Source organism: Puma concolor, chromosome C1 (assembly GCF_028749965.1).
Source record: "Puma concolor isolate L17-30 chromosome C1, mPumCon1.1.hap2, whole genome shotgun sequence".
Lineage (NCBI taxonomy): Eukaryota > Metazoa > Chordata > Mammalia > Carnivora > Felidae > Puma > Puma concolor.
The window spans coordinates 19266000-19279123 of record NC_141674.1 but is presented as its reverse complement, the minus strand read 5'-3'; the positions used below and the strand labels follow the sequence as shown (position 1 = coordinate 19279123).

At 54.3% G+C, this 13124-nt stretch overlaps 1 protein-coding gene across 2 annotated transcripts in view; it reads right to left on the bottom strand.

Annotated features, from left to right (window-relative positions):
• Positions 1-13124, bottom strand: part of MAN1C1 (mannosidase alpha class 1C member 1) — a 141340-nt gene that overhangs the window by 20605 nt on the left and 107611 nt on the right. For both annotated transcript variants that reach the window (XM_086716084.1, XM_025934927.2), the window contains exons 4-5: positions 11953-12033; positions 6122-6216 (exon numbers count right to left, since the gene is read on the bottom strand). In XM_086716084.1, the coding sequence (XP_086572210.1) occupies positions 6122-6216; positions 11953-12033 (176 nt within the window). The remainder of the gene's footprint in view (positions 1-6121; positions 6217-11952; positions 12034-13124) is intronic.

Below are 13124 nucleotides of genomic sequence, written 5' to 3'. Positions count from 1 at the left end.
CCCTCTCTCCCCACACTGTCAGTGCTGCCCAAGGGCACACAATGGCCCCTGCCTGGAATTCTGTGGAACCCATACCCATCAGGCAGGTGTCTCTGGCGTGCCCACACGCCTCGAGCTGCTGGATCCCGAGGTTAGGAACAAAAGAAACAGGGGCTCTCGGAGCAAAGGTTTGCTCAGCTGTTGATCAGGCATGTCTCACGAACGTCTTAGAGAGATCCTAGCCTGGCCCTGTGACCTCGCTGGAGAAGGCTGTCGACTAACCGTTTCCAGGACCTGGGTGCCTCTAAGGAGGAACTGTGCAGAGTCTCAGGTAACCCTCCCATCTGCCCCTTTCACAGATGAGGACAACAAGGCCGGGGATGGTGATGTCACCCATTCTCAATCACAGGTGGAGCACCCGGGGCCCAAGGCTGGCCTGACGACAGAGCTTGTCCTAACCATCGTGTGGGCTGCCTCTCTTTAAATTATATGATAATAAGTAAGGCTGCTGCCTTCCCAGGTGCTTTCACTTAAATCTCCCTGGCACCTGTAGCCAGGGGGCCAGGGTCAAGTTTGTTAGCTGAGCGGCTTTGGGCAAATCATCCCCTCCTTATGCACCTTAGTTCCTGCATCATCAAGCTGGGCAAGAGTAATTGGTCCCGGTCTCTGTTCCTAGGTCTTTTGTGGGGTGAAGAGGGAGGAGAAAAGTGCAGGGTGGGAGTGGCCTTGGGCAAGCTGCTGCTTCTCCCTGTGCCTCAGTTTCCTCATAATGTATCATGATGATCTTTCCTGTGGGACAGAGCAGCGTGGAGTGAGTGCCCTCTATTTGTAGGGGCTACAAGGTACAGCCTGAGGGGGGCTGGCTCTGCCCTGGCCTCCGGAAGCCCCTCTGCTTCCTTGCTGGGATAGCTGTGCCTCCCCAAGAACTGGGCTCTGTCTCTCTGTCTCCCCAGGACAGGACCTAGGGAGGCAGGCGTGGGAGAAGATGGGTTTAGGAGATCATGGTTTGCCATCTGAGGGACACTCCTTTTTCTGGGGTGGGCTGGGGCTTTTCTGAGGCAGCCCCTCTCCTCTCTAAACTCCATTATCCAGCCTGGATATAGTTTCTGAAGTCAAATTCATCAGTCTCAACTTCCAGAAACAAATGGAGGACTCCAGTGGCCTCCATAAAGAGATGACCACTGGTCCCTTTTTCCTGTCTCCACCTCCTTGGTATTTCCCTGATTTGGAGGCAGGAGGCAGATCGGGAGGGATGGGTTGCATAGAGAGGGGAGACTCACTCTCGGATAATAAATAAAACAGCTTCTGTTTATTGAGCCACTAAAGATACCGGGCCCTGGATCAAGCTGTTTGCATCTTGACTTCATTTAAACCCCACAAGGTAAAATACCATTATTCCCAATATGCAAAGAGGAAACTGAGGCTCAGAGAGGGAAGTAAGTTACTGGAAGGTTGGAGCCGGGAGGTGGTGGAGGTGGGATTCAGACTGGGCTCTGCACATCCCCTAACGGTCTCCCACCCAGATGACCCCACATCGACCCAGAGGGAAGGGGAAGGTGTCCCTTCTCTGTCCCTTTTCCTTCAGGCTAAGTGAGACTTCTCTTTCCAGCTTTCTTAGTGGGAGCCGTGGGTACCCACAGAGGGATTCTTGAATAATGGATGTTTCCTGCCCTCGCAGAGAAATTCAAGGTCAAAAAAGCCGCCAGTCACCCCCTCCCCCGTCTTTTGTTCTCATTTGCCTTCACATGAGCCTCTCCTTCCTCTCCCCTCCCTCCCAACAATTACCCTCCCGAGTGGGCTTCCTGCAGCGGAACCAGCCTGGCAGACAGGCACACAAGTGCCGGGCAGAGGCGGGCAGTGGGCGGTCGCCTTCCCTCTCCCCTGCCTGCCTTCAATGCCGGATCCCTCAGCACCCGGCCAGGCGACTTCGGGCTGGTCGGTTGATCTCTCTAGAGCTCAGTTTCCTCATCTGTTAAATGACAGTACCCACACCTCATAGAGTTATTGTGAGTTATAAATTAGGCATGTAATTGCCGTCATTTTTAACATTAGCAATTATGCACATATAAATTATGTGTTTGTAGTTTATTAAAATTATTACTCGTTTGAGTGACTGAGTTCCTGATAGGTGCCAGGCAGCTCTAGCACCTTATCTTCACAGCCAACCTCAGAGGTAGATCCTGTGATTCTTATTTCAGACTCAGAGAGGGGGAGACACTTCTCCAAGGTCACAGAGTAAGTGACAGAAATGGTAGCGTTGAATCCGAATCCAAATCCAAATCCTAGCTACCGTGTGCCCCAGCTGCATGTATTCTAGGCAGCATCCAGAGACCAGAAGGCACGTGGATCAGCCCTGCGAGGCCACGGGCTCACGGAAGGTCTGCCCTCTGCCCCGTCCCGGTCTCTGAAGCCTGCAGGTGCGTGTGCAGCCTGTGTTCTCCCCCGCTGGGGGAAGGGTTGCTCATCAATGCCCCTCCCCAGCATGGCAGAAACTCCCGCGTGTCTGTGCATGTCTGTGTGCGCGCTCACGGGTCTGGTATAATTGTTCACTTTGGAGCCAGACAGACCCGGGTTCTAACTTCACTCTACTGCTGTGTGACCTTGGGTAAGTGACCTCACCTCTCTCAGCCTCGGTTTCTCCACTGGTGAAATGGGATCTGTGAGGTTGAAAAGAGAGAATGCATATCATGTGTTCACACTGCGTGTAGCACACAGTGACATGCTCACCAAACACTAGCACTTATTTATTTTTTTTTTTTTTATAAATTTTTTTTTTCAACGTTTATTTATTTTTGGGACAGAGAGAGACAGAGCATGAATGGGGGAGGGGCAGAGAGAGAGGGAGACACAGAATCGGAAACAGGCTCCAGGCTCTGAGCCATCAGCCCAGAGCCTGACGCGGGGCTCGAACTCACGGACCGCGAGATCGTGACCTGGCTGAAGTCAGACGCTTAACCGACTGCGCCACCCAGGCGCCCCACTAGCACTTATTAAGGTGTGTATGTGTGTGTGTCTGTGGCAGGGGTGTGCGAATGGAAGTGTTTGTGTGTGAGTGTAGGGACGCTAGAGAGGGTGACAGGCGAGGTTGCGTATCTCCGCCTGTATGATTTGGGGGGGGCGGCAGTCGAGTGTGGCACAGAGATTAGTCCTTGGACTGGCCACTGCCACTCAGAGGGTTCAGTGGTGCCCGCAGGTCACAGGTCACAGCTGTCCCTGCCTCTGCCTCCCAGGCAGGAGGAGCAGTCACGCTCACTTCGGGCAGGGCCTAGTTACGCACCCCTCCTGCTGGGACCCCGTCTGGCCCTTCCTCATAGAGCTGCCCACAGCGAGCCCTGCCCGGGGCAGGGACAGCAGCGTGTGCCCCAGCTCCCACCAGCTGGCCCTCTCCAAAGCGCAAACTCAGCGCCACGCGGGCCGGGCAGTACTCATCCCTGACATTCCCCCGGGGTGGAACAGGGATGCATTTTTAGCAACAGACTCTCTTACCCAGAAAATGAAAGGGAGGAGTTGCCAGGAAATATGCATATACATACATATGTATACAGCACTGACAGCATGCAAATGGCCTAAAACTAAATGCACTTTCTTAATCAGAAATGTCAGGATCTGTGTCGCATCCGGTCCCGGCTCTGAGGGACAGGGGTAAGGCAGACAGCCCTGCAGGGCTGTGGTCGCAGGGCTTGGGGGCGCGCAGTGCCACGCACAGAGGAGGGAAGGACGGTGAAGCTAAGGTCCTATCCCAGACTCAGGCAGCGAGGCCGGGGAGCTAGCCCTGGGAGAGAGAGCCGCAAAGATACTGTGTTTGTGTCTCCTCCCTGACGGCTGGCTGCGTTTCTCCAGGATCGGTGTTTGTGGGAAAGGGATCTGAGCAGAGCTCCAAGGGCCCGGCTCTGAGACATCAGCCCCGGCACTGAGGACGGGATTCGGTTGGCCCTGAGGGCCCCTCTGTGGCCTCTGCTGGGATTTATGTGATGTCACACCCCAGGAATGTTTTCCGATCAGACAGTAAGTAAAGTGGCAAAGCAGCGTATGTGTCCCCTCTCTTTTGTGAGGCCCCAGGCAGGCGGACCAGGAGAGTGGGACCTCCCCGGGACAGAGAGGAAGCCGACATGCGACCAGAGCCCAGAGCCCCTGCCTCCGGTGAGGCGCCCTCCTTCCCTCCCGGGCAGCTGGCTGGAGCCACTGCTGGATTGAGAGTCCTGACGTAAGACGTCACTTCAGGGGGCACCTGGGTGGCTCAGTCAGTTAACTGCCCGGCTTTCGGTTTTGGCTCAGGTCATGATCTCAGGGTTCATGAGTTCGAGCCCCACATCAGGCTCTGTGCTGATGGTGCAGAGCCTGCTTGGGAGTCTCTCTCTTTCCCTCTCTCTCTGTCCCTCCCCTGCTCTCTCTCTCTCTCTCAAAATAAATAAACTTAAAAAAAAATCTTTCATTAAAAAAAAAAGACATCACTTCAGGAGAGGGAACAGGAAGTCTGGTGAGGTGGACTCGGGGTTCTCGGAGAACATCGCGAACAGCCCCAGGGAGCTCCTGGGTGCCTCCTACAACATCTCCCAGGGGTCTGCTCCTGCAGCGCGGGGGGTCAGCATGGGTCCTGCCTGAGGGAGGGCCAGGCAGGTGTTCAGAGCAGAGCTTTCAGTCTGTAACAAAATGGGTTGGAATCTTAGCCCCAGTTACCTATTGGCTGTTAAGACTTTGGGCAAGTTACTTTTCCTCTCTGAGACTCTGTGTGAATAAGGGGTCATATAAATATCTGCCCTCAAGATAAATATCTGCCTCAAGATCCTGCCTTCAAGAAGCTCCCAGGCCAGCAGGGAACAGGAAGAGGCACGCGACGAGGCCGTAAGGAAGCAAACGAAGTGCCTGGAGGCCAGGAGAGGCTGAAAGGCTCCTGGCTTGATGGCACAGGTGGCATGTGAGCCAGGCTTTGCTGGCCAGGGAAGCTGGGAGAGGAGGGCAACCGGTGGAGGAACAGAGTGAGCAAAGGCAAGACAACGGGGCACACGGGGGTCCCCAGAAGCCAGACTCATGCTCGTGAAGATTCACACATCATGAAGCTGGCTCGCCATTAGTCCTCTGGACTGTGACCCTGTCCTTTCCCCTCTTTGGGTCTTAGTCGCCACACCTGGAAAGTGAGTGGATATAAACACGCTCCCGTCCCCACGAGAGGGAAGGGTAGCAGCGCGGAGGGGGGCAGGCAGGCACCCCACGGGCTCTGGAGCTGGACCCAGCTGCAGCCCCTGCTCTGCTCTTCTCAAACTGGACCACTCAAGGTCCCCTCCACTCGGGCATTCTGTGACTTAGTGACTACCCAGAAAGTCTCAGGTTCACACACTGAATTAAGCAACAGATCAGGAAGCAAAATCATGGAAGCAGCCAATAAGAATCAACGTTTTAATACCGAGCCAGTAGAACAGAAGCATTACCGGTGCTTTCTGTGACTAGTGGAACCACATGGGAGTTTTCTGCTCTTATCTAACACTTTTGGTATAATCCACATTATCTGCAATGAGAAGTTATTATTTCTAAAGAGGGGGAAATTCCAATAAGAATGATCAAAAATGGAGTTGGAAGTCCTGGGTTTGTGTCCTGGAATGGTCAGTCGGTTACTGGCTTATGTGACCTTGGCCAGGGCCTTCAATCCTTGGAGTCTGAGCTTCTGTGACCTTGATGCCCCCCAGAAGCCCTTCTGGGTTCTGACACTGGGTTCCTGAGACCCAGCCCTGCTGGGGCCAAGGGTGGCAGTCGGCAGACCAGGGGTCCCTCTGCTCAGAGTCTCGAGACTCCCTAGCAGTTTGGGGCACCTCCTCATGGCAGGAGGGTGTGATGTGCCTATTGGCTGCTGACCCTAGCTGGGGAGGGAAGTGAATGGGGTACACCCGTAGGGCGGTGAGTCAAGGCAGTGTTGGGGGATGATCACAGAACAGCTGCCCCTCCACACCTCAGGAAGATCAGGTCTTATGAAACCTAAGCCCCAGGTGTGGTGACAAACACCGGCCTTGGAGAGTCCTTGGCTAAGGCTAACCTCCACTGTGCCACTGGCTCGCTGTGATTCCCAAGGCAGGTACTGTCCTCTCCCTGTGCCTCAGTTTCCACACCGAAGAAGCCAAAGCCAGAAGTGGGAAACCAGCAGATGTCCTACCTTTTGAAGTTCACAACACCTTTTGGGATTCCCGTGGGGGTGTTGAAGGCGGGCAGGAGTTTCTCTCCCAGCTTGATGGCCTTGATTCGGAACACCTGTAAAGGAAGAAGCATGGGGCATCGTGAACGGGGCTGGGTGGGCGCCATCACTTCGAGAAGCTGCTCCCGCCGGTGGATGAACCCAGGAGCTGCTGGCCCGGAGTGGGAGGTGACGCTGTGTTGGGCTCTGGAGTCAGACAGCCTTGGCTATGAACCCGGGTCCTCGAATTCCTGGTGACGTGGCCTTAGTCGAGGCACCTCTCTCCGAGCCTCGGTTTCCTTTCTCACTCATAACACAAGGCCACTACCGCCTTCCTCAGAGGCTGTTGGGAGGAATGAAGATTAGGTAATAGCTGTAAAGTCCTCACGGCAGTGTCGGGACTCTGAAGGCTCAGTGATTCCAGCTGTGCTCCGGGTGGCCGCCGGGAGGATGAAGTAGCCAGGGCCGCCGTCACCAATGGACCAGGACACCACGGGCTGGGTGCGGGGGAAGTACGTTTGGACAGGGTGTGAAGAGCACTGGATTAGGAGTCCTGCCCCGCCCCAGGTTCAATCCCTGCCTCCCAATTTGGCTGCTGTGTGCTTCCCAGCAAAGCACTGCCGTCCCACGTGTGACACCAGGGGTGGGGGGTGGGGCCTTTCCCCCTTGACATTCTGAATCTGCCCACGGTTCCCATTTTTTAGATGGGAATGAACGGAAAAGGTGAATGGGGGTCCCAGGCCTCAGGGCCCTGCGGGAGGCTCTGACCCCTTCAAACTGTTCTAATTCAAAAGCACCTGTGACTTTCTGACGCCACAGTTTCCCTCTTAGGAATTTATTCTAACTAAATAAGTAATGAAGGATGTTGTAAAGATTTAACTTTACTTCAAGGGAAACATGGGAAACATGAGAATATTCTAAATATCAAACAATAGGGAAGTGGTTAAATTATGGCTTGTCCAGGCAATAGAATACCGTGCAGCCACTGGCATGATGCAGATTATTTAATAGCAAAGAAAGGGGTTCCAGTTCATTAAAAGAAAAAATATACTTTGAAACAGTGTAATTCAAAGTTAGTAAAAATTACATGCACACGGATGCGTGAGAAAGGGTTGGGAAGGAAATACACTAAAATATTAACAATGGTCTCCTAGGGGTAGGGGGTAGGCTCGTGGAGGAATTTTGCTTTCTTCATTTGGCGTATCTCTATTTCTGTGCTTTTTTTTCATAATAAAAACAAGCCCACAGTAAGTAGTATTTATTTTTTAAAACGTGACTATTCCGGGTGGAACAACACACGTTTCCTTTCATTTCCGGAGCTGGACCTCCTGAGTGTTGCAAAACAAAGTCATCTTGAGTTCCCAACCCCAATATGCACAATATATGGGCTGAGGCAGCTGTGGAGGGATGGCTGCGGGGCAGTTTGCCGGATCCGGCTGGGATGCGGCAGAGAGGCCTTGGAGGGCAGGTGTGGTTGTTGCTGGGGAGAGGAGGGGTGGGAAGGGAAGAGTCACATGTGGGGCCTGGCAGTGATGGGGACAGAAGAGGATAGTGTCCAGTGCCAGACAGAGGGTCCCAGAGGTGGGCACAGGGGCCAGCCACACCACAATCCCCGAGGAGCTTGTCTAGGACCCAGATTCCAAAGCCCTCTGCCCCAGAAGCCACCGGTTCAGCAACAACAAAGGGCTCTCCTTCGAGGCTCCTGACATCATCACTTGACCCCTGGGAGGCTGAGCACTGAGGCACAAAGGAACCCTCCAGAACCTGAACCCGAGGCTGAGGCTCCAGGCAGCCGACTGGCTGTCTTCTGCCCTGAGGACTCCTAGAAGATTTCTTCTTAAGTGCTCTTAGGAGCACGTTATCACAAACCCCTCTGTGGGCTTGATTAATTTGCTAGAGTGGTTCACAGAACTCAGGAAACATTTTACTCACTGGATTACTGGTTTATTATAAAAGAACAGAAGTCAGGAAGAGTCAGATGCAAGTGATGCAGAGGGTTAAGGTATGGGGAAAAGGGCATGGAGTTTCCATGCTTTCTCCAGGTGTGGCGCTCTCCCCAAATCTCCTGGTGCTCAGCCAACCAGAAGCTCTGTGACCCAGTCCTTTTGGGTTTTTATGGAGGTTTCATCACATGGGCAGGGCAATTAAACCACTGCCAACTGGCTACCGATTCAGCACCCAGCCCCTCTCCTGTCCCCGGAAGTCAGGGTGGTGGGACTGAAAATAACTACCCTCTAAGTACAAGGTTTTCCTAGCAACCAGCCTCTATCCTTTGGTGGGGTCCAAAAGTCACCCAATTAACACAACAAAAGACATATTTATTGCTCTCATCACTTAGGAAATTCCAACGGTTTTAGGAGCTCTGCCAGAAGCAGGATGCAGACCAAAAATATATATTACTTATTATAAAGCACAATACATCGATGTGTCAGTGTCTCTACATGACCTTTAATGCTTGCAACCGCCTTGTGGGGAAGATGTTGACCACTTTGAGGATGACAAAACTGAGTCTCAGAGAAGCAATTTGCCCAAGGTTGTGGAGCTACTGATACCAAGCTGCCTTTCCAACACAGAGAGAGAACACAGAGCTATATGGCTGCAGACAGCCATGGTAAGCAACAGGCAGGGCCCAGAGGTTCCAGAACAGAGGTGAGAGAGGCCAGCAAGAATTACATTCTGTAGAGTGGAAAGGTGTCTGGGCTGGGAGTGAGAGCCCAGGTTTGGATCTTCCCACTTAGCAGCTTTGTGACCTTAGGTGAGCCACTTACTATCTCTGAGCACTATAACTGTGTGCAACGGAACTGACTGTAGATGTGCCCCGGCTGTTTCACAGGGTTCGTCCGGAACTCAAACGAGAGGATGTATGTAAGTGAATGGGCCATGTGAACTTGAAGAGCCGTGCAAACATCACCTGGAGTGGCTGTCAGCAGGCTTGCTATTCTCCTGTGAGTCTTGCGGGGCTGGTTACCCAGGAGGGGACTCTCCTCCCCCAGGTTTCCTCTGCAGCAAGGAAAGGCCGCAGCCCAGGAAGGGGCTGCGGTCTCCCGCACCATTCCACAAATACTCCTGGGATATTTGAAGAATGGAAAGCCCCACTTCACAGGCACCCACTATGTGTGAGACCAAGGACAGAGAGGAGGGAGGCCCCAGTCCGGTGCAGCTGAGCCCTGGTCACAAGGAGTGACACTGGGCCAGGCTGCGTGGGGGCTACAACTCAGGCCTGTGGTGGAAAGGCCACGGGGTCACGAGCTGACCCAGCACAGCCCTCAGGGACTGCGACCTGAGCACATTCCTTCTAAGTCTCAGTTCCTACATCTGTAAATAGATGAAGACCCCCACCTCATGGGGTATTTGGGGACCAGTGAGACTGGGCTCATGTGGCACAGTCTCTGGGAACAGAGAGGGATCAGCAGGGCATGGCTAGAGGACAGGGGCTGTGCCCATAACCTCAGGAGCCTGTCTATTCAGGGATTCTGAGCCACATGGGGCTCCCTGGGCTTTGGGAACTATTTCTAAGTCACAGGCACTCCTGTCCACACCCCACTGTCCAGTCTGCATCCTGGAGAGTCAGACTGATGATCCTTAAAGTGAGATGGGGAAACTGAGGCAACGCCACGAAGGGGGGGACTGCTTTTTATGCTCCTTTTCCTGCTTCTATTCTTGCCAGGACCTGCACCTGCCTTACACACGCCTCATAGTACAAATAATGTAGCCCTCTTTGCAAGGGTCAAGGAATTAACGATTTCTTTGAAGTCTTCCAGCATGACAGATAGCATCAAGGGAATGACCAGGTAAGAATGACCGGGTGAGGCTCTCCTGTGCATATTCCAGACACTGATGCTAGACATCTCGATGCCAAGACCCCCGACTCCAAGGAGTAAGTGACTTACGGAGGACACCTGGCTCCTTGTCCTTGCTCTGACCAGTTCCTGGGTATCTGAGAGGGCATGTACATCAGACCACAATCCTCAGTAAAAACCCCAGACCCCAAAAGCAAAGACAAGACTCCTTTTCCTTCCCAAGTCTCCCAGATGGTCTGTCTGTACCTATACTCGCCCTCAGTCTTCTGCTATCACTTCTTCTTGGCTTGTGTTTGATTTCTACCCTGCATGAAGCCGAGGACCCTCTTGGCTGGTCCTGGGGCACCTCCCCTCCTCTGGGTCCTCAGACCCAGCCAGACTACATCACTAGGGAGCCAAGGCCTCAGATAGGTTTTCAGAGCCAGGATACCCTATGAGGAGGGTGGAGGCTGGGTCAAGCATCAGGACTGAGGGGCACCAGCTCCTCCCTCAATCGCTGGCCCCTCAAACTGACCCCTGAGAGCCCTGAGCTGCATGGTTCCCTCCCCTGTCCCTATCTGTACGCTATGGCCACCTTCCACAGCCATGAGTGGCAGGGAGGCTGGGCAAGTGCCTGGAAGAACAGGGTGTCTTTTCTGTTCCATGTCATTTTCCTATCCTAGGGTTTTCAAATACGATTCAGGTTTCGTGTGGCTCAAAGCCAAGGGATCCCAACCACACTGGTTTGGAGACAAATTGGTACAAGTGGTAATCTCTGCTGAGGAGATCAGGCTTGATGGAGAGGCCCAAGGTGACAGGAAGTAGAGTGTACCTATTGCCTCTGAACTCTTGGTTGCAGCTGACTTCCTCAGATACCACCACTGGAGGTTAGCAGGGATTTTTTGGCGGCTCTCCCCGCGGCAGGGGCAGGGATGATATTGTCTCAGGGTGGACAGAGCAGGAAGAAGGGCAGGGAAGGGAAAGGGCCAAGGCCAAGGCATCTAACCCCAGAGCAGCGGTTGTGCTGAGCAGCGTGACCCCTCTGGGTAACAGGGAACACAACTGATCGATGATGGCCCATGGCTGGGGACTTGGCCAGCCTCACCCCCCGATACTTGGGCTGCACTTTCATGGGACTTCTCGAAGGGAGGAAGAGCCTCCTATTTCTACAGAGCTCTGTGGTTTTCAAAATTCTCTTGTAGCACGGAGAATATGGGCTTTGGAGCTGGTCAGCTCAGGGTCAACTCCTATCCCTCCCGATCCATCTCACAAGAGCTCTGTGAGTCCATCCCCATGGTGGGGAAGGAAGTGAGGCCCAGGGGTGGGGGAGGACTTGCTCAAGATCACAGGCAGGTGTGGTGTGGGGATGAGACCCAGGTTTTCTGACTCCCTCCCTGCTCAGGGCTCTGTCTTCTCCCCACACTGCACAGTCCACCCTCTGGAAGCCAACACAGCTTGCCTGGGGCTGAGGCCTTGCACTTTGGACATGAGACCAGCCCCAGTGGCTGCCCCATCTCCCTGTTGCCCCTTGAGACCCGCAGCTGACCTCTGGCCTGTGGCTGGCAACTGGAAGGGGAGGGGGAGCGGAGGAGTGGCCGTGGAGCAGGACAAGGCTGAGGGGCCCCAGGGGTGGAAATGGCGAAACAATGGTCTTAGTTTTCTCAATGCTGAAAACTAGCACTTGCAAAAACCAGTCCAGCAGCTCTACAAGCCAGTGCTGAGCCCAGACTGCTGGGTGCTGTGCTAGGAGCTACAGGGATGGTGTGAGTAGACTAGTCATCGTCCTTGGAGAATTTACTAGCAACTGTGGGAGCCAGAGGGGCTCACCTGGGCAAGAGAAGGGAAACATCAGATGAAACATGAGAGAGAGCGAGCCTGCAGGTGGCACCGTGGAGGCTGGGCAGACATGGGCAGCCCCAGGCAAATCCCCCTGAATCCCTGCTTCCTCACTGGTGACATGAGGGAGCGGGACTGGATGTTCTCTAAAGCCTTTTCCCACCTGAATGGTCTAGGGTCCTCCAAGGGCCAACTTACCTCTTCTCCCGTCAGGTAGAAGGCTGAGAGGAGTCCCCCGATGTACCGGATGTTCACCTCAAACAAGGATGCTTCTCCACTCTGCAGGGCAGCGGGAAAGGGGAGGGCAGGGGCGGGGGACACTTGTGAGGTGCCTGCAGGGCTCCCAGGGACAGCCAGGTCCTCGAGACAGGTCACTCTGGCCGCAGCCCCCCACCCCCCGTTGATCTGGCCATACTTGTGCTGGGCTCCGGGGCCTCGCTGGGTGGTGGTTTTCGGAGCAAAAGTTGAGAGGCATCGACACCTGCTTGGCAGGAGCAAAAGTTGAGAGGCATCGACACCTGCTTGGCAGGCCACCACAGCTCGTTGACAGCATTGCAAATAAACACCAGGTTTGGCTTTCTTCTCCAGCCCTTGCCGGAGGCCATCAGAGCAAAGTTCTGCCTGGCTGTTCTCCAAGGAGCTGGAGAACTTGGTGGGGAGCTGTGGGCTGAAGATTAGCCTGAGGGGAGGCAGATTCTCTAGTCCAGCCACCTCCCCTTCCTGAGGGAACTCCTGGCCTGGCTGGACGGTAGGGCGGCCATTCCTTGGGGCGGCAGGGGGAAGGGGAATGTTCTCCCAGGAGGTTTTGGGGCAAATGGGACAAAGCCGAGGCTGAGAGGGAGGGGTGCCAGAAAGGTACTTGTAGGTAATCAGCAATCCTCAGCCTCAGCTCTGTAGCCCTCAGGGCATGTCCACACTTGCCTCAATCACTGTTTTCTTTCTTAGGTCTGGATTGTGAATCAGGGGTGTTGGGGCACCATGCCAAGGACCAGATCTAGGTTAAAATCCCACCTCGGCCTCTTACTTGGCCTTGGGACTTCGGGCAAGATATTTAGCTTTTCTCTGCCCGAGGTTCTTCATCCTGAGCAGGTGGCAACGGGGCGCTGAGTGGTACAGGTGAGACGTCCGCCCGGCGCACACGCGGTGCCTGGCGTGGCTCCCTAGAGGGGTCTGCTATTACCATCCCTGCCCCCCCAGCGCTCCCCACATCACTGTCCTTTACTGCCGACAACAACGATGACTGTCCCTTTATCTGGGAGAGCTTTTCCACTGACACAGCACCTGCGAAGCTCTTCTCTCTTTCAGCCTTACAGGGCTCCGCGAGGTTTCCGTTCCCGTTTTCCAGGTGAGAGAGCCAAGGCTCAGAGAGG